Source organism: Bemisia tabaci, chromosome 3 (assembly GCF_918797505.1).
Source record: "Bemisia tabaci chromosome 3, PGI_BMITA_v3".
Lineage (NCBI taxonomy): Eukaryota > Metazoa > Arthropoda > Insecta > Hemiptera > Aleyrodidae > Bemisia > Bemisia tabaci.
The window spans coordinates 19714432-19735823 of record NC_092795.1 but is presented as its reverse complement, the minus strand read 5'-3'; the positions used below and the strand labels follow the sequence as shown (position 1 = coordinate 19735823).

General features: G+C 39.7%; 2 protein-coding genes across 2 annotated transcripts; both read left to right on the top strand.

Annotated features, from left to right (window-relative positions):
• Positions 1-540: 540 nt before the first annotated feature.
• On the top strand, positions 541-10362 carry LOC109035057 (uncharacterized). Its single transcript, XM_072297976.1, has 6 exons — positions 541-730; positions 2066-2168; positions 2770-2876; positions 5067-5512; positions 7853-8243; positions 9595-10362. The coding sequence occupies exons 2-6, from the start codon at positions 2066-2068 to the stop codon at positions 10093-10095; spliced, it is 1548 nt and encodes a 515-aa protein (XP_072154077.1). The 5' UTR covers positions 541-730; the 3' UTR covers positions 10096-10362.
• Positions 10363-12015: 1653 nt separating this feature from the next.
• Positions 12016-21343, top strand: LOC109035058 (uncharacterized). The gene is made up of 4 exons (XM_072297975.1): positions 12016-12175; positions 14128-14230; positions 14947-15044; positions 19336-21343. Exons 2-4 carry the CDS (start codon positions 14128-14130, stop codon positions 19717-19719), a joined length of 585 nt encoding a protein of 194 aa, XP_072154076.1. The 5' UTR covers positions 12016-12175; the 3' UTR covers positions 19720-21343.
• Positions 21344-21392: the final 49 nt, after the last annotated feature.

The following is a 21392-nucleotide window of genomic DNA, read 5'->3' as shown; positions in this document are numbered from 1 at the left end:
AGTCATTATTTGTTCACTCACATTGATCATCCGGTTTGAAAAGATCAGATGGCCTTTAATGACTCAGAAGGCTAAAATATAGTTCAGGCCAGAGTTTTAATCCGTAGTGCCATTTTGCAATTTTTCAGCGTTTTCTCAACGGCCAATTTTATTCTACGGATACGATAATAATACTCTAACTAGAAACGTACCGTGGCCAGTCTTGCGATCCTTCATTCAAATCAGGCAAATTTTGCATGAGCGATCCCCAATGGTGTCGACTTTGAAAAAATAAAACATGCACTTCAGGAAACAAAACAACTTTTAAAATAAAGGTTCCATTCCGAACTTAGCAACAACCATGAAATAAAAACCACCAGATTTAAATTAAGCGAATAATAATAAAATATGAGATCACAATCTCAAATTTTGAGGTCCTCTCATAATAAATGGCCCTAAAATAATAAACAACTTGAGGACTGAATGACCGGTGAGCGAGGAGTAAACTGGGAGATAAGGAGATGATAATCACAGTTCAAAACGAAGACGTCAGACAGTCAAAAGTGAAAACGCTTACAAATGTAATCAAGGGGCATAATATTGACCTTTGTTGAAACAAACGGCAGGAACCGTCTCCAGTCAAACTTTCAATCAGTGTTTGATCAGTCAGTCATGAGGTGCTCCTTTTTTATTGCTAATAACGGTGCTTTTTACATTAAAATAAAACAAGGAACGCGCTGTTTGACGAAAGGTAAGAATCATTATAAAAATAAATTTTAATGAAGAGAAATGAAAAAAAGTTGGATAATACGTTTTAGGGCAAACAGTTAGGTCTCCGAGAGCTGATGTGAGTTATTTCGCTGATGGGACTACATTTTACAATTTGGAACTACAATTTCTGGTTCAGTTTAGAAACAACGTATGTACCATTAGTCTCCTGAGTTTTTTTTTTTTTTTTTTTTTTTTTATTTTTTTTTATTTTTGACATCCTTGATGTCATTCATAACTACGCCTCTCAATCCATTCAATTTTCACCCGTGGATATTATGCAATGATACGTTCGCTTTCAAATTTCAAGAATTCTCTTCTCTGACATACTTCGATTAGAGATGTAATTTTACCCTTTGAAACCTACACGAATGAGCTATACAAGCATTGAAACACGTGGTCAGAATGGTTTTAATTTCAACGGATATATTTCGACCCTTACAGGACTCAACTAAGGAAATTAACTGTATTTCAAGTCTTAACCTTTGTCTCCGTTGCAGTTTAAAAGCGTCCCAGCTCCAAACATTTCAAAAATTGTAGAAAAATGTATTAAAGTGTCGAACGCAATTTCTAATTTGTTTCTTTTTTGAACCTCCAACAAAGATAACATTGGTAGATTTCGGTCATAGGTCAAAAACGACACACATCGCATCAGAGTTTTAGTGCGCTTTCATTTTCAAAACAAAAAAAAACGAATTTTTTGTTATCGCTGCTTGTTTGTCTCTCTAGAATTAACAGTATGCACCAAAATCGTTTTCCAATAAAAAAAAAAAAAAAATATTGACTCCAATCATTATTCGTTTCCTTCAGTGTATGACGGTTATGTAACATAAAATTTACATAACTGTTTGTCATTAAAGGTCTCCTTTGTAAAATTCAGTAAATAACCATTTATCTTAAAATATCTTAATACTTCCATTACATGTTTTTATTTGTATCTGCCAAAAGAATAATTGAGATTTCTGTTTCCTGAAGATGATACACATAACCTTTGCTTGATGTTCTTACATTAAAAATTTCTTAGAGGCTCTAAAATTTAAAATATAGTCGTTAATAGGGATGTATCGACAACATTTCGCAATAGGGAGCAACTATTGCTATAGCTCATCTCAAATACAACATATGTGCAATCAGTTTCTGTGTAGAGGTAGGTGCTTTTAATAATTTATCAGGAATAGTATTTCCTTTATTTAATCTCTTGTCTATAAGAAAGAGTATACAGTAACTACTTTGAGGTTAAGTAAAAAATTCGGAAGAAAATAATTTTGACATTTTATCACTCTTTGCCATTGACTTATAAACTGTGTTTACTTTTCAGATGGAGATATTATCAAAAAATTCAAGAGGTCATTGTCCACAACCTAGCTGGTTTGTCATTCAATCGATGACATTCTTACTCATTGCAACAGTCCTGACTTTACGTAAGATGTTTATAACTGCAAATTATTATTCAAAATTGTTTTCAATAGAAAAAAGGTTACAGTTAAAACTAAATGATGACATGCACATTACACTACTAAAAAGAACGTGTCCTACTTATTCAAAGGGACGAAGAGGAGGCCGATTAGTGAGATTCGTAGCGCAAATTACCAGAGACTAGACGAAAACTATGCAACAATGGACTTAGGATTTTAAGTTCCATGAAACATCAATCAGGTCAATCATGTCCACCAATACTCTTGAGTAGGTATTCAAAATTCAAAGTCTCAGAATCACTATTTCTAGGTCATAAACACGGTGGAAACAGGATTCCATTGATCTAGGATATCATTTGTTCTTCGATTTTTATTAACTGTGTTTTTACAGCCAGCTTATAGTTTATTAGTGTATTTTCCAAAATAATTACATTACTTATTTTGTTTTAAGATTTGAGTTATGTCAAAATTCAAATAAATAAATTGAGTTATTTTGGCGGGATGCTATCGAAGCACTCAGGGCTGTATCACTGTGACTTTACGAGAACATTGTTATAGTCACAAAAATCAATTTTAATTTGTCAAATGGTTTCCATTCGTGTTGCAGATGAGGCTCAAGGATTTCTAAATCTCGCGGAATCTACGGAGGAGAGAGAAATTTTTGATTCAGCTGGGACGCCTGCACTCAAGCCGCTCTGTGGCCCAAGCTACGAGGTAATTTTCCTTGATGAACACACAAAAATAAGTATCAATGGAACTGTCTAGAACCTTAGTCTTAACAATGTGGCGGCTTTCATAATCTAGTAACACTTGACACCAGTAAGGAAGTGCAGGGCAAGGTAGAAACAAGGCCACACGATTCATGGTTCATGCAATAACGATTTTAAATATACCAACTCGTAAACAAGAGGATAAGGTGGACATTCCACACTTATCAAAGGGAGAAAGATGACATCATTCGTGTATGAAAATCTATTGAATGTTGATAGAGATTTTTTTAAATCGCACTCATAATTTGAAATGTGGAATTATGAAGTGGAATCACAAACGTACAGCTTCACACTCTGACTGTTTGCTTGCTACTGAATCAATATTCCAACAGCACATTTTTGTAATCTTATCTTCCCAAAAACAAATCGAGATATTGAACATGGATAACTCAAGTTTTTTTCCAACCCTCACAACGGCAAGCGCCGCTGCCTAGGACATTGATCGCTCAGTTTAATCGTCTGGTTGTAGATAAGATTCCCTCCTAATTTTATAACAGATAATACTTTAGCCTAGAATTTTCTTTTTGGCTGATTATTCGACCAGTACTCCATTTGAAACATGTAGCCATCAGACAGTACAGGACACACCCACACTCACTCTAGGCTCATTTACAATTTCAGGGGTTAGGACCGAGCGAAATCTGTTCCAGCAGACGCACTTGTTGATTTCGTGAAAGTTTGTCGCTATCACTCGACTTTAAATCCATCTCTTACTAACCTTGATTCGGATGCGCTGGCCATTAGGTCAACCTGGTCGGTATTTTAGCCATACATGCATTGGCACAGCAAGTGCACATCAGCAGTGTTGGATGAAGGGTACGAAATAACGTGGGAATATCTGCATGATTCATCTATTCAGCTATTTTTGTAGTAAACAAGAAATAATCATCGGTATACTATATAAACAATTGGACGTATTTCTATTAAGCAGAACTAAGCGCCAATTTGAGTTCCTTTTGAGGAATTTAGAATCCCGGATAGCGCGTTCTGTCAAACGAAACTAAGCGCCATGGAATAGCATTGCGAGTAAAGGACGGAACGAGCATCGCGTACCGCAACACCCGCCAATCCAAGCCCCCCTCTCCCTTCCTCCCACTATGGCGCTTAGTTCCGTTTGATAGAAATACGTCCAATTATTCTTCGACCAAAGTCCATTTTTTAATTAATAACTACAATTTGAAATAACCGATTGTATTGTTATACCAGAATTCTCCTGGCGATTGTAAATTATGAAGTCTGCTGCAGGCTGATTATTGAAATTGATAGACAAAGCGATGGACAAAGAAGACAAAGGGAGTATGGAGCGATCCTATTGGTCGAAATGCATGATTTCTATAGACTAAGGGAGAAAATGATGGACTGACTGTAGGGTTTCTTGTGGGTTGCTGTTAGTTTACGTCTACTACCTACCCCCTTTGTCTATTGCAACCACTCGCCTTTACCCATAGGATCCCTCCATATCCTTTTAATCCTCTTTTTCTATAGCTTTGTCTATCAATTTCAATAATCGGCCCACTGATCACTTTCAAAGAGTAGACCGCTTCTCTCTTGAGAAAAGTTATACATAAAAGTGCATTTTCTGAAAAAAAGTTGGGTCAAATGAATCGTAAGTACGGTTTTCAACTTTTACCTTACCTACTATTCGGTTCATGTAACCGCTCTCTTGGTTCAAGGAACCGTATCCACGGTTATAGTAACATGAGCTTCTTCTATATTCGGTTAGGTTTACAAGCTCGGTTGCATGAACCGCGAACTCTGTTCATAAAACCGAAAGAGTGATCACATGAACCGAAAAGCACGCACTGGAAAAAAAAATCACATTGGATCCAGAGTCCAGACTCTTGAAAACATTAAAAAGAAAAAATACTCTTGATTCAATCGGATGTTTGCTTAAATCAAAAGGAAATGCGCTCAAATTAAGAGGCTTGGCTCTTGATTTAAGCAAAAATCCGATTGAATCAAGAGTATTTTTCTTGTCGATGTTTTTAAGAGTCTGGACTCTAGATCCAATGTGTTTTTTTTTTCTAGTGCGGCTGATACTGAACACCGTACTTACGGTTCATAGGACCGAACTTTTTCCCTCTACGTAGCTGAAAACTGCCCGTTCAAATTTTGTTTTTTCATCCGTCAACAGTCCAAAAACAAGCGTGACAGGAACCCTTTCATCGAGGCCGTGGAGTCGTCACACTTCGTGGACAAGACGCCGATGATCAAATTCTTCCACCGTCACTCGAGGCCGCTCCTGGTGACGGCCCCGCGGGATTTCGGGAAGACGACGAACCTGTACATGCTGAAGACCTTCTACGAGATCAAGGTGGATGAGTCCGGCATCGAGTTGGACGGACACCAATCGCCGAACCGCAACGTCTTCAACGGTCTCGTCGGCAGAAAGCGCGTGTGCGAGGAGACGGTCTTCGACGGGAGGCAATGGTGCGACGATCAGATGGCCTCGTATCCTGTCTTGCACTACTCCTTCGAGAACCTCGCCGTCTCAGGGCTGATGGATTTCCTCGAGTCCTTCAGACAGGCTACGGCTCGAGTTTGTAAGGAACACGCATCGTATCTTCTCAAATCCGACAGGTTTGTCGCTCGTTGAGCTATTCGATTAACTGGACGTATTTCTGTCAAACGGAACTAAGCGCCATAGGGGGAGGAAGGTAGAGGTGGGCTTGGATTGGCGGCGGAACCGGGCGTCGGGCTCATTCCGTCCCATACTCGCAATGCTTTTCCCATGGCGCTTAGTTCCGTTTGACAGAACGCGCTATCCGGCATTCTAAATTCCTCAAAAGGAACTCAATTTGGTGCTTAGTTCCGTTTGACAAAAATACGTCCAATTTTTCCATGCAAAGAGCTTAGGCTACAGCCGGACATATGAGACTTCTTCCACAAAAAAGTTCTTTAATTTGGACCGCGTCATGCAGAAAAGAACCAAGCCACACCGGCTTTTGCTAAATTTAAATGGACACATTAAATGTTTTTCATAGAAATGGTGTGCGGATTTTTCTACAAATTTCAGTGAATTTTCTGCTTGATATGAAGCAAATTCCCAGAAATTTTCAAAAGAATCTACACGAACGTTCTCTCGTAAAAAATTAAATTGCCTAGTTAAATTTGGCAATGGCTGGTGTGGCTTGGTCCCTTTCTCCTCAACGCGGTCCATTTATGACTTACTATCTGATCTCAAAACTGATCGTCGCGTCGGCTTCATCGCAGCTTGGGCTTTTGACCACAGAGGAGCTCCATGGCTGGCAATGATTTCAAAAAAATGTGTCATCTCAAAATGAAGCCGACAATTTTTTTCCAATGCAATAATACCTCCGGATCTCCAAAATGTTGTTTTAAAAAAGTAGCGTCTAGCTAAGAATGCTTCCGGCGATCAGCTGGTGCGACTAAAAATGCTATGAATATTATTGCCATTAAATATCACTTGTTGTAATTCTTGCGCGCATTCAGAGTGTATTTCCCGCGATCAACTGATGCAACCAGAAATGCTGAGTCATTCCGGTGGATATATTCTCTCGACGCTACTTTTTAAGACAACGTTTCGTGGGATCAGAAGGTATTAATGCATTGGAAACAATTTGTCAACCTCATTTTGAGATGAGATAATTTTTCGGCACTATCGTCACTTTCAGAGCCTTACTGGGTTTGTGCCCTAGCTGCTGCTAGGTGGACATCGGATTTTAAGGTCAGGAAGAGTGGTTACATGGTAAAAACGTTCTAGGTATCATTTTGGAATAAGGCATTTTTCCTGAATTTTTGCCACCTTTGAGCCATACTGTGGCAGAACTCTCTAGCTCTGGTTATGCTGACGACGGGTTTTAAAATTAAGGAAGAAAGTTCTATTGATTTTCATTTCAAAAATGTATCCATTTCGAAGAAGGACACCAAAATGACAGCGACCTCCCAGACTATACGTACTGACTTCAAGTTGATTCGATGGACGTCATATTTTGTGTCAGAACGACTTGCAATATATCTCATCGATGTTCAATTTTTTCAGCTACTTATCATTTTCTCGAATTTTGATATTGCAATTCTGTTGTTAGGAGACTTAAGTATTCACGTGCCAATTTTGACAAATAAATTCAACGTTTTAAAGGTGTGGTTTTTTCAGAGGAAAAACATCGCACGAAATCGCAAGAAATGAACGAAAAAATTATGAGAGAACAAACATAAGTGTAGTTTAATAATCTTAACTTCCACAGCCGCGCGCCGCCGCCGCCGCGCCGTACCGCTCTGACTGCTTTGTATTTGGCGCAACGCGTGAAGTATTCCTACAGTCTTGTAGGCGCTATGCGTTTCACGCCGGCCGCTACTGACCGCACTGTGGTTGACGCAGTGCGTGAAGTATCTATACAGATATGTAGGCGCTAGTATGTGTTACATGCCCACCGGCGCGCCGAGGGCTTAAGGTGATTCGATGGACGCCATATTTTGTGTCAGAACGGCATGCAATATATCGCATCAATTGGTTCCATTTTTTCAGCTACTCGTCATTTTTCTCCAATTTTGAGATCGCAATTCTGTTGTTAGGAGACTTAAGAATTTACGTGCCAATTTTGACAAATAAATTCAACGTAATAAAGGTGTGGTTTTTTCAGAGGAAAAACATCGCACTCGATACTGATATTGTAACTGCACTCGAATGCGATATTTTTCCCGTAAAAAAACCACGCGCCTATTACTTTCGTGAAATTTCTTTGTTCAAAATTGGTAAATGAATTCTAAAGTCTCTATGACAACAGAATGGCGATCTCAAAATTCGAGAAAAATGACGAATGGCTAAAAAAATGAAATCAATCGATTCGATGTATCGCATGTCTATCTGACCCAAATTTAGCGTCCATCGAATCACCTAACTTGTTCTCAGATTCGGGTTTTTTTTCTCTTGTGACGGATAATTTTGTTTCTTTAAAGGTTGACTCCAACGAACATAACGTTGCTGCGTTCGTATTGCGACGCGCCTGCCTCGGGGGTGACGCGTCAGGGGCTGTGCGCCTCGGGGCGCGATATGAGCGCCATCTTAGCCGTCCACTTCGGGCGCCCCTCCCTCGTCCTCCTCGACGAGCTGGACGCCCCCGTCCTCCGGCTCCTAACCAGTTCCGCGCCTGACAAGGACGTGGAAGAGATCCTGGCCATCTTGAAGGAGTTCTCCAGGGAGCTTTTCGTCGACAATCCTGCCGTCGGCCGCGCCTTCCTCACCGGCAACACCAAACTCGCAACCACCGTGGCGCCACCCAACGCTGTCCACTGGCAGTTCACCGAGGATGAGGAGATCGCACCTTACTTTGGATTTTCGGACCAAGAGGTAGGAACCCTGCAGTCTCATAGAGAAATATTAACTGTGGAAAAAACAAGGAGAAAAACGCAGTGAAAAAAAAAAAAAAACACATTGGATCTAGAGTCCAGACTCTTTAAAACATTGACAAGAAAAAGGACTCTTGATTCAAGCAGATTTAAGCTTAAATCAAAAGGAAATCCGCTCAAATTAAGAGGCTTGGTCCTTGATTTAAGCTAAATTCTGATTGAATCAAGAGTACTTTTTCTTGTCGATGTTTTAAAGAGTCTGGACTCTAGATCCAATGCGTTTTTTTCCAGTGCGGGAAACAAGGCTAAAAATACATAATTATTAAAACCCGAGACGTTTTGACTCAATACTGAGTCATTTTCAGTCGGTAACAATAACATTCTTTTTTAAAAAAAAAAAAAAAAAAAAAACGATGAACAACCTGCGCCCTATATGGGGGTGGCCGAGATCTGAGAAAAAAAAGATCCCAGATCCCGGCCACCACCATTTTGGGCGCAGGTTTTTCATCGGTTTTTTTAAAATTTTTATTGTTTCCGACTGAAAATGACTCAGTTTTGAGTCGAAACGTCGCGGGTTTTATTAATTGTGTATTTTTAGCCTTGTTTCCCGTTTTTATCCTTGTTTTTTCCACAGTTATCATTGTCTCGGGCTGCTCTTAAAACTTTGTATCAATAGAGAAAAAAAGGAGGTGTTTCCATCTTGAGGATTGTTTACCGCGTGACGTGGGTCGGTACAACCTGCGGCCAGCAAAATTCGGAATTCGAAACACGAAAAACGAACCATAGCGAACCATAGAAATTGATGGACAAAGAGATAGACAAAGAAGACAAAAGGAGTATGGAGGTATCCTATCGGTGGAAGCGGGTGGTAGCAGTGGACAAAAGAGGTGGGTAATAGACTAACTAGCGGCAACCCACTAGAGATCCTGTAGTTAGTCCATCATTTCTCCATTAGTCTATAGAATCACTCACCTCAACCAATTGGATCGCTCCATACTCCCTATGTTTTCTTCTTCTATTGCTTTGTCTATCAATTCCAAAAATCAGCCCGCGGGCTTTTTTCTCGCGCGGTTAGTATGATCCGGATGAAATCGGAGACTGCATAGCCGAGTAGGAAACCGACCCCAAGGAATCCAAAATCCATGGCCCCGAAGCCCTCTAGTCCCCTGATGGAGTGGAAGGGGAGTTGTGACTTTTAAAGTTGGGGTTTTTCAAGAGGTTCTGTTTTATCCCAGTTCAATTTCCGTATATCATTCCATATCCATCCGATAGTATGGAGTTTTACGAAAACCCCGTTTCGGAAATGCCATTGGTAAAATTGTTCGTTTCAATTTCGATCCTCTTCATTTCAGGTGGAATTCCTTGTCAAGAAAGCACACTTGGATATAAAAGACGTCCGGGAGTACTACAAGGGCTACCACGGCCAAGACTCCTCCACGTGGTTGTACAACCCTTATTCCATCCGGAACTACCTCCGCAAGGAGTGGACCGGCGTCTACTGGTCTCCGGCGATGCCTCTGACGGATTTCGCTCCCCTCTTCAAGACGGACAACTTCGTGCGGGGAGTTTTCAGCTGCGGGGCTGCCGTCAAAGAGGTCAAAGTCCACGAGCCTCGCAGCTTCACCGCCGAAGAACAGATCGGCTTGCTGCGAGAGATGATCCATAAGAACAAGCCGGTAACCACAACGTCCCAGATGGTCGTCTTGGTCGAGTTCCTTTACGAGCTCGGCTATTTCACCAACAAAACGGTGCCTCGCTCTAAAACTGATAAATACTTCTCCGTCAAAACGCCGAATAAGGAGGTCAGCGAAATTTTCTATCGGTTTTGTGAGGGTCCGAAGCTGGGGTATTGAAAGGGGGTAGGGGTCTGGAGGGATCAAATTTCGATGAGGGAGGGTCTCGGAGGCTAGAGTACCCATGTAGGGACAGTAGAGACATGTCGAAATGTGGAGATCTTAAAATCCAAGAGGCCAGCCAACCTTCTGACAAGGGAAACACAAGAATAATGCGAGTCAATCTTCAGATTCCAATATTAAACCAAAATGGCCAAGATTGTACATACACAGAAAAAAATAGATGGTGCTGACGACAGAACCTTTTGTTCACACGGCTCCCGCAGTTTCTTTGTTACACTTACAGAAATTTTTTGTTGTGAGGACAGAACTTTGGTCGTGGGAACAGAGTATTCTGTCCTCATAACGGAAGCTTCAGTGACTGTAACAAAGAAACTGCGGGAGCCGTGTGAACAAAAAGTTCTGTCGTCAGCACCATCTATTTTTTTTCTGTGTAAATGAGCATCCTCCTGAAAAAATAAGTTAATTTGTATAAAAACTAAGTCGGATATACGTGCTTTACGAATGATGAGACGGGTCGTAACAATTGCAATACAAAATAATTCCGGCTAGTTTAATTTCACAGGTTGGCTGCCCTTTTAATGCTCCCGTACTCTCCCGATTTAGGTACCCTATCGGAGGTTCCTGGAACATTTTTGTAAAAAATAATTGCCATGAACTGAAATTTGTGGCAGATTCAGGTTTCACATGTACAGAATGATTAGGTAATAAGATTTAATAGATTATAACAGTTATACTGATAATTATTTCTAGTCGGTACCCTTCAAAGGGAGCTTTTTTCTTTTTTCTGTTGAGGAAGGAGGGCTGCGTAGTTATAAGTCACAAGAATTTTGAGTTATTTACTGCGTTTTATGTGAGTAAAATTCTTTTTAATTGTGTAAATAAGTAAAAAATAGGAAAACCCGATGAACTAGATACAACAAGTCGTTACCTGTAGTCAAATCTCGGGACATATTGAACTGTCCTTATTGATTTAGCTTTTTCCTCTTACTCCTTTTCATATCATTTATACTGACAATTTTGTATTTTTTTAAAAAAGAATGTAGCCCTTTTTTCCAAATAGTCATAAAAGACAGAGAAAATCACAATTGTTGTTGAAAAAAAAATCAAATAAAATGAATAAAAAAATGGAAGTACCGCCTTTACTTTTTTCCACCCTAAAAACCTGAAAACAGTTGATATTTTGGTTCAAAGTGAAAGAATTCACAAACCAATAATGCCGCCTCCCTTTTCACTCTAAAGTAAATGGTGAAAATCATAGAGAATGCCTTCGGTATCCACCCGGACCTAAATTCTCTTTTTTACAACTGAACGTAGTGTCAATAATAAGTAAGTCGTCTCAAATGATTCTTTCCTCATCTCGATGGCTCTTACCTAACTGGAACACGTTTGAAGCTCTAGGACGAATTTTTTTGGTATTTAGTTCATGAAATGTAAGGTTTCTAAAGGCAGGAGCGCAAATTGCGGGAACAACCAATTTAGAAGGAGTAAGTTTGCTTTTTTAGGTTTGCAAAATTCGGGTAATTCCTACCCGAGACTAGTTTCAGCATTAAACTTTGGCGAAATCCATCAGGCTATCGGGTATAGACAAGATATTAATGTGGGGAAGATTGGCAAAAGTAGTCAGAAAATAGCATGTCTTGGGCGCTGCATTGAACCAATTATCGTCACACAGTAGACTACGGGCGACAAATTTGAAATTACTTGCTAGTTCTTCTGTAAGGGATAGTTATTTTTACCTAACTTACTTAAATTATCTTTCTTAAGATTCACTTACATTCAGTGTCAAGGTTAAAGAGCTCATATCACGAATTGCCTCCTCTACGATTCACTTTCTTCTTTTTCTTCAAAAATAAGAGCAAACAATGTAGACACAGAAAAAAAATAGTCAGATATGATATCCTTATCAAATTATGAGAGTTTAATCATGGAGCATAATATTGACCTCGCAGATCAGGCTAACATTATGAAACCTCTTGATCAGACAAGTCAGTCATAGAGTGTCTCTTACATTGCTGCTGTTATCGTGTTATCGGTGCAACATACGAAGTGAAAGCAAGGACTACGACCGCAATAAAAGGTAAGAATGGTTAAAAAACATACATTCTGTAATTACTAAAATTTAAAGGTCCTTGAAGGACAATAAGTTGGTCCGAAGTCAACAAATTATATTCTAGGAAGACTAATACCTGTGACAATTTTGAAATTGAAAGAAAACTTGGGTAATATTGCATCATGTGAAAGCTAATGGATGCCATGCGACATTTATTGCGAAATTTTTTTTTTTTTTTTTTTTGCTAAATTACCTCCTTACATGAGCTTCAAAATAATTATTTGAGTAGTTGCCAAATCAAAGAAATATGATTTTAGATATGTTTGCACGTTATATAATCGACGAATTCGATTACCGAGACATCTGGCTCGTGACGTGATGAAGACGTGATGAAAGACGTGAAAACGATGTTGTGTCTCCGTAGCAGGGCATGTTCAGGTGGGCTAGGTCAGATTGAGTAAATGAATGCCATCTCATGTTAGGGAGGTACCTGTTTATGTTAGGTTAAGTCAGGTCGGGCTTAGACTCAGAATTCAGTTTATTTTTTATAATGATGAAGAATAAATACAAATTAAATGCGACTAGTGTCTAAGGTTTTGGATTTCTCGCTCGATTATCAACAAAATTAAAAACTAAACGACGAGCATCGAGTCTTAGATACGCCTTATGGCTGGTTCCACGCCGGTTGTTCTGTTGCGTCCGCAAATGGGTCAGTAGCGATTTTGCAGGTTGGCAACACTGTTTATCCTCCATTCAAATCGATTAAAATATTGATTAATCAATTATTTTACATTCATTTAGGTAAATGGAGGAAAACAGTACTATCAACTCTCAAGAATCGCTTCTGGAGTGGCTTACTGTCGGCCCATGGTATATGAAAGAAGGGTCAGCGGAAGTTGTTGGGCTGTAACGAGCATAAATCATAGTCGCACCTTAAACGTTAAGACCTCCTCAAGTATTAAGAATTACATTGGTTACAGAGGCCAACACGTTTTAGGAACGACCATGAATATATCAGTGTGCTGAACCATTTAAAAAAGCAAATCGACGGTGAAAGTCGGCAATCACATAACTCGTTTGCGGTGTCTGAAAATCTCCGCCTCTACGTCATTTTTTTAAAGGAGAACAAATTGATATTATTTCTTGAAGTTTTTGCAGAATTTTCTTCGCATTAAGAAGAAACATCATGACAGTTTTAAAGAATTGCCGTTGAGTAGTTTTCCATTTAAAAAATAAAGTATGACAGGAAGTCTGCGACGTCGCAAACCGAGTTATGTGATTGCCGACTTTCACCGTCGAAATATCGTCCTCAGGACTATAAAAAATTATTTATGTATTATTAGGGCCGGATTTACCAATAGGCTACATAGGATGTAGCCTAGGGCGCAACATTCTGAGGGGCGCAAAATTTTTGAGAATTTATTTATTTATTTTTTTTAATTTAACGAGTCTTTCTTTCCTTTTTATTTTCCAAAACCAACTTGCAAACGTAAACGTACCTCAAAACTGTTTAAAATCGTGTTTTTTAAAGGTGGATTTGAACATTTTCCTGACACCTAACATTCTCCTTCTGATCTGAAGGGAAGGGGCGTCTGGCCCCCCCCCCCCCCCACGAGAGCGCCTACTTTTAAGGGCGCCACCCTAAGTTTAGCCTAGGGCGCTAATAATGTAGATCCGGCCAGTATTATCGATGTCTTTTTGTTTAAAGTTCCAATGAAAATCTCAAAATCAGAGAGAGCCCTACGAAGAATTCTCTTAAAGAGAAAAAGAAACTCAGAGGTCGCCGCCTATTTGCGAGAGCAGCCTAATACTTCTATTCCTTTTCATATCAGGAATTGCAAAAAGGTTATAATTCTGTAGGACATTTTTAAAAGTTTGTGCCTCTAAGATGAAACATGTGGTTTATGAGGAAAAGAAGTCGAGGCTTTTCTCGGTCCGAAATTTTTTTGAATTCAGATTTTTAAATTTTTACTCCTCAGATGGCGACACCTTCAAGTAATACCGCATGCGTCTATCGCTCGCTTAACCGGTTTCTTTTCCAGTTGATGACATCTTTACTTATTGCAACAGTTTTGGAATCAGGTAAAAATTTTATAAATGCAAAGAATTGTAAAATACGACTGATTTTGGGAATGACACTAAAATTCGTCTTCGTAATAATCTACGAGGACCTAAAGTTTGACACTTAAGACAGGAAAAACGAGTATGAATAACACGCACTACTATTAGTGGAGGATTTTTCTTTCGTATTTAGTGGAGAAAGTTTGATGTGGTAGACTATGAAAAATCTCGGAGAAAAACATGGAGTTCGTTTCAATCTGGAGAATGTGCAGGCTGCATATTCTCGGCTGCATAATGCAGCCGGCAAACAATTCGAGAGATGTGGACTGCGGAGTGAAATCTCGATGTCCTACCCAATCTATAGAAGGTGGTATGAAACCTTGACCGCCTTGATTTTCAAAATATATTCAATTTTATTATTGCAGCTTTGATTTTATTAGATGGATTAAAATTTAATCTTCAATGTTAAATAAAAATTGCATTTGATCGATGTGTTTCTCTGAATGATGTGAAGAATAGCTGCACTACATTTGGAATTAAGAACTCCGTAACCTAATTTTAATTTACCAGTAGTTTCTATAAATATGCAGATAAGTGTTTTTACAAATGAGTTAGATCTCGTAGCTCCTAATTGCCAAATGACGTTGAGATTAAGCTGGTGTTAGTCTCTGAACGAATCTAGTTTACAAATTGTACATTAGCCCCTATAAAATAATATATATGTACATTTGTTGCAGGTGAAATTCGAGGATGGCTGGACCTACACGACTCCGAGGAGGCAAAGGATAATCTTGGGTCCCCACTGAGGCCGCTCATCAACCCAGTACACCACCAGGTAATTATCATTCTGAATAATCAACGTATATTCAAGCAAAATATGTTATTTTCCAACGGTTTGGAACAAACACCAATCTTAGGATTTTACATAATCTAAATCTCAACAGTAAAAAGAAAATAAAAAATATAAAAATAAAACCGGCGCTCCGCTTCGCTCCGCGCCGGTTTTTTGGGGGGGCTTCGCCCCCCCAAGCCCCCCCAGGACGCGCGCTTCGCGCGCGCTTTTTAGTTTGAGTGTCCATTCCAGTTGTTCTGTCTTCTTAAGCGACCCGCGCGTCCACCGCGGGAAGAGTGTATTTTCCGAAGGGGGGGGGGGGATCAATCTGTAAGGGAATGAATTAAGAATTGAAACAGAAGTTGAGTTGTGAGCAGGTGAGCACGTTGTGAGCAAGAAGTTGCGTACCTTGTCGCGAGAGTGCGCGGCGAGCGGGAATCCCACTACTGCGCTGATTGACCAGAGGCGAGAGTTGCGGACGGACGATGTACGAGAAATTGCCTACGTGGAGGCGGTCCGGCAGCAACATACCCACCGGCAGTCACCAGAAAGCAATAGCACAAAATAGTAGTTGCGTACGTTGCCAGCGAACGCGCTGCGAAAGGTTGTGACGGTTAAATGGTGAGATTTTGTTCAAGAACAGATCATTTAACCTGACCCACTGTGCGACGAACAATTTGTCCAGAATCTTCCTTCCCTTGACCCACTGTGCGACGAAAAGTTTGTCCAAAAACTTCTCTCCCCTGACCCACTGTGCGACGATCAGCTTGTCCAAAAACTTTCTCCCCCGACCCACTGTGCGGCCCTGCTCCGGTCGGCTCCCCTCATGCCGCGCACCCCTCGCCTAAAACTTTCAAAGCTCGCCATTCTTAAACGGCTCGGCCGATTTAGCTCAAATTCAATACCAAACCAGTCCTAGGGGAGAACTACCACCTATAAAAATTTCAGCTCAAAATATTCATTTTCGCTCGAGTTATCGAGTGGACAAGATTTCACCTCCCCCCACTTTCGAGCCCCACCCCTCAAAATCTATTGCCTCAAATTTCAATTTTTTTTCGCAGAATAGTAGTCCTAATGAGTCTCTACAAAATGCAAAAAAATTGGTCAAAATATCTTTCAACGTAAGAAAGATATAACCACTCAAAAATCGAAAAATCTTCAAAAGGCGGAAATACATACATACATACATACGCCACCAAAATTCTGAAACTCTTCACCTCTCTTAATTTAAAAATCTAAATTTTCGTTTATACTCCTATATATTTTCAAAATTACCTGTAAAGACGTTGCCTAAGTCGCTGAATGTCTCAAAATTATAATAACTAACTAACTATATATATATATACATACATACATATACTACATATATACTACATACTACATATACATAGTACATACATACATAGTACTACATACTACATATTTACTTATATATACATACATATATATATACACATGAATTTGAATAGCATATATTTTCGTGATCTACGACCCGTGATCGGTGCTCTTCACAATGTCTCAGATCTGGGTCCGACATCATGGGAGAATGCAATAGTGTATTTCCTTCGGAAAATACACTAATAACAAATACATTAAGGATGAGGAGACTGCAACATTATGACACTAGCAATAATACAATCTTACATGACTTTTAAACACTTGATTCTTCTCGTAATCTCAAATACTCGGCAGACTAGATAAAGAGAAGTGATATATCAATTTTTCGCCAGAAACACTTCGGTAACCTGCAGAACTAGTTCTATTCGATTCAAATCGTAATGGATGTAACATTGCACTATTTTTGCATTTAACAATGACTCACCGAATTGCATTTAGATGGATGACGTAATCGCTGATTCACGAATAAATTTACTGATGACTCGATCGATGGTTTCATTGATGGCTTCACTGATGACGTCATCGTTTATTTCACCGTTAATCCAGCGATGACTTCATCCGTGATCTCATTCATAAGGGACCACTGGACATGGTGAACACATTTAAGCATTCTGACTTATGTCTTTTCTTCAAAATCTCAGCAGAGCATGAATTTTGCAAAAAAAAATGAAATTAACTTTCAACCAAGGTATTACAGTTTTCTTTTAGCAATGATAATGAAAAATTTGAATTTTCTGCTCACATTAGAAACCATATTCTACTTGAATCAAATCGCACAATTTTGTAGTTGCGGAAGGCTTCTAAATATGCAGTGTTCCTTCCCTGTCCTGTACCGTTCAAAGTGTAAACAACGTGCAATTAGTTGAGTTGAATTGCCAATATTGAGGTTTTCATACTTTCATACTAGAAAGATCGTCACGGTAACGTTTATTGTGTGCTTTTTTTCTTTTGATCAGCGGGCGGTTTGACTTTACTACGTAACAAAATTGTCAAATATCTTAGTTGGGAGATAAAATTAGTAATTTCCATTGCAAAAACCATGTTTTACGCGTGACATTATGATTAAAGAGCTCATCTCAGCTCAGATAATTTAAATTCGCACCCTGTCTGGTTGTCTCTTGTTAGCTTTGTGTCTTTCATTGACTCAGAGCCTTAAAATGTATATATTAGCTATAAGTTAGGGCGAAGTACGTCGTGCTTATTGTTACTATTAAATATTAATTATTAGGATGGGAAGATAAAATTAACTTTCAATTTTAACGATTGAAAATATCGATTAGTACAGGTTAAAGCACAGTTGACGCTTTTGTATGTACTGGATCGGACGCAGGTGTTGCGTCGATTTTCCTACTAGGACGTTTAAGTCTCCAGCATTCTCCAACAAGGTGTGCTGGAAAAATAAAGCTAACTTTACATTCAAGTGATTGAAAAATATTTTAATACTAGAACAGACGCAGGCGTTACGTTGATTTTTCCACCCAGGCTCTGAACTCCTACACGAGTAGTTTCTCTCAGTAATTTGCATGGCGGTACAAATAGTGCACTACGAGAATTGATGATAAGGGAATATACAGAGGATGCAGCCATTTCTGCCCAGTTTTCCCGATTATCATTTCCGTCCCCTGTTCTTTTCCACCCAATATGTATAATCTGGAAACAGTGCGGAGCATACCGGGCAGTGAATAACTGGTTTAAATACAAGTTTAGTTATCTCGATTGTCGAGATTTCGTTTCATATGTTTTCAAAAATTTCATTCACTCTGGTACATTGGCGGATCTAGCAAATTAGCAACATTGTTTTTCTCCGTTTAAACCTATGGGAAAGTATCGATTCTTGGAGGGGCCAGGTGTTCCGACAAAAATCGATTATTTAACACAGGTTTAAATGGAGGAATCCGATGTTGCCAAATTGCTATATCCGCCTCTGCTCAGGTATGTCCCGCCTCCTTGTAGGCTTCCACTTTCATCCGTAACACTCCGCTGTGAAAAATGTCAACGAGAATCTCGATTTTGAATTTAATCGTAGCCATTCTTACGTTTACGAGGCAATTCCTTGAATTGCGGATGTGATAATCTGGAAAAGAGAGCGAAATTGATAGCCTTCCCATATCGTCACCTTCCGGCCAAAGTATCACAGGCGCCATACGTCGCTTCAAAATTTCCGCCGCCATTTTATTTTTCACAGAGAATTGTTCAACGAGCCTGTCCGAAAATGTCACTGAATTTTCTTCGTGCTGCCGATCGAATTCAGTGAAATCCTCCAGCAGATTCAATTCAACCAACAATGTTTCTCCGTAAAAAAATAAAATACAACAACAACAATGTTTCTCCTGGGAGAAGACGCAGAGGGCGCCCAATGAAAGGTTGGAGGGAAGGGATTGAAGCGGAAATGTTAAGGTGCTCAATCCCCCAAGATTTGTGGTTTGAAAGAGAACAGTGGAGGTTAGGAGTCGTAGAGCGCGAGGGAGTGCTGTAAAGCGACTTATATGTATGTAAAAAAATAAAATAGCAGGGAAAATTTTGAAACGTCGCATGTAATTCTTTGGCCGGAAGGTGACGATATAGCGTCATCTCCTGCATGAAGGAGCGTAACTCCATTCCAGGGTTGCCAAATTGACTCGAACAATTGATTCATTTTACAAAGTTGTACCTTTGCAATTTTCATTAAACAAGTTTCGGATTTTCGCATCAAACCTGAGGGAAAATCAGTGAAATTCTCAGTTAGGAATGCCTCAGATTCTCCTAGTTAATATGCGATTTGCGAGGGGAGATTTGGCAACATTGAAATGAAGTTACGGTTTTTCGAGAGGGAAACGACGATAGGTATCACATCGTTTAATTCGCACCTTTCATAGTGATCAATCTCCTCAAACCTTTCATTGTTCATTGTCGGCAGGCGTTGTTCATGGACATGGAGACACGCGAGCTGTACAATCTGTACAACTGGCGGGACATCTGCGACACGGAACTGATGCCACGTCAGAGCAAGAAGTCCAAGTGGGCGGTGCGGGGGCACGATGCTCTGGAACAGTTCTGCAAGAACGCCTTCAAGGGCTGGGAGGCTCTCAAGGAGCGGGAGCTCATGGAGCGCTGCCCGAAGGCCCAGGATCCCGGCTGCCGACCCCTGGACGGGAAGACCCGCTGCACCGTTCGCATCCGATACAGCAACACCACCGATAAGATGAAACTCGTCTCGCTCAAGTACTGCTCCAAGGGAATCGACTGGGAAGGCCTCAAGCCCGACGCAGCAGAGACTCAGGGGCAATGGGGCTTCCAGTAAAAGTCAAATACAAACTATACACTGGGAAAAAAAGCACATTGGATCTAGAGTCCAGACTCTTAAAAACATCGACAAGAAAAAATACTCTTGATTCAATCAGATTCAAGCTTAAATCAAGAACCAAGCCTCTTAATTTGAGCGGATTTCCTTTTGATTTAAGCAAAAATCTGATTGAATCAAGAGGCCTTTCTCTTGTCAATGTTTTCAAGAGTCTGGACTCTAGATCCAATGTGTTTTTTTTCCAGTGTACGTGGACGCATTAATGCTGAATGGGACTATGTGCAAGTGGAAAGGTTGGGTGTGCTCGATAGTGCTCGGGCCCTAGGAATGAATGGGAATTATAAAGCGCCAGTGACGTCAGCGGCAACGACGATCGGGAAGGCGGTGTTTGACTCATGAGCCTTGTTCACAACTCTCTTGTCACATGCCCGCGGCTTACGAGTTGGCGCTTAGTTCCTTCTGATTTAACTAAAAATCCCGCTTTTCCATTTCCTCAAAAGGAACTATATCCACTTTTACATTGTTACTTTTGCAACTTGCACGAGCACACTCCATCTTTCCACTTGCACATAGTTCCTTTTAACATAAATACGTCCACGTGAATGATACTGCCGTGCTAAGGAAAAACGCCGTACGGACCTCCAGGCGTTGACAAATTTCCTTTGATAAAACATGGATTTTCTGTTAAACTTATGAATATTTTCTTTCAAATTTTTCAGACAATTTTGCTCGCAATTTCACCTAAAGTTCCTGAAAATTTCAAGGAAAAATATTCATAACTGACCTCTAAAGCGAACATTTTATCGAAGGAAATTTTGCAACTCTCGAATGTTCATACGGAGTTCTTCTTTAGCACGGCAGAATACTTGAGTGCTCGGAAAGAAAATGTATGGATATTGGACCACTAAATAGAGCTTGAACTTTAGAGCCACGTCATCTGTCACCTCAGCGGAATCGAGGCTGGCTAGGCTTTTGGTGGTTAGAAGTGTTTCATTATTTCAAAAATTGATCTTCTATATGATCTAAGAAGACCCCCCAAGTCTGAACTGATAAGACATCAAATGAATTTGCATTCAAACGATACTTTATCGGCGATGGCATCGCTGAAATCCCGATGGGTTTTTGGGATTATAAAGTTGTCCATACTCTCCCTATCTAGACAGTCTAAATAATTCGACTGGCTATTTTCCTGGACGTAGAAAAAATCCTAGAGAAAAAATTGTCAACTTATGTACCACAACAAAATAAAACAGATTTTGGGTCAAAAGTATCGGTTTACAGTTGTCGGTGCTATTTACTTCCTTTTAGGAATTGAGTATTGCAAAGTATTCAAAAATTGAAAGAAACAGTGAAGAGAAAAATCCATTTTTTTTAAATTATCGAAAAATTATACTTATTAACCTGGAATGCATAAGACAATAATGAGCGAAATAATATTATATATCATTATGAACCTCATGACAAAAAAAACTTACTAAAATATCTAGTTCATCAAGCCAAAACGATTCACATCCTTTTTTGAACCGTCCTGTTTTGCTTCCTAAATAGTCACGTTGAAAGTGTATTTTATGTGATTGTTATTTCTAATGGGATTTTAAATAAACCTTAATCACTCATTTATGCATATCGACTCGAATATTATTCAACATGTCACACAGACAGGCAGACAGGCC

Bases quoted from the DNA above. Each gene is read 5' to 3' on its own strand.
- LOC109035057 (XM_072297976.1), top strand. From the start codon at position 2,066: ATGGAGATATTATCAAAAAATTCAAGAGGTCATTGTCCACAACCTAGC. The intron at 5,513-7,852 runs GTTTGTCGCTCG...GTTTCTTTAAAG, and splicing joins TATCTTCTCAAATCCGACAG to GTTGACTCCAACGAACATAA. The intron at 8,244-9,594 runs GTAGGAACCCTG...TCTTCATTTCAG, and splicing joins TTGGATTTTCGGACCAAGAG to GTGGAATTCCTTGTCAAGAA.
- LOC109035058 (XM_072297975.1), top strand. From the start codon at position 14,128: ATGGCGACACCTTCAAGTAATACCGCATGCGTCTATCGCTCGCTTAAC. The intron at 14,231-14,946 runs GTAAAAATTTTA...CATTTGTTGCAG, and splicing joins TGCAACAGTTTTGGAATCAG to GTGAAATTCGAGGATGGCTG. The intron at 15,045-19,335 runs GTAATTATCATT...CATTGTCGGCAG, and splicing joins TCAACCCAGTACACCACCAG to GCGTTGTTCATGGACATGGA.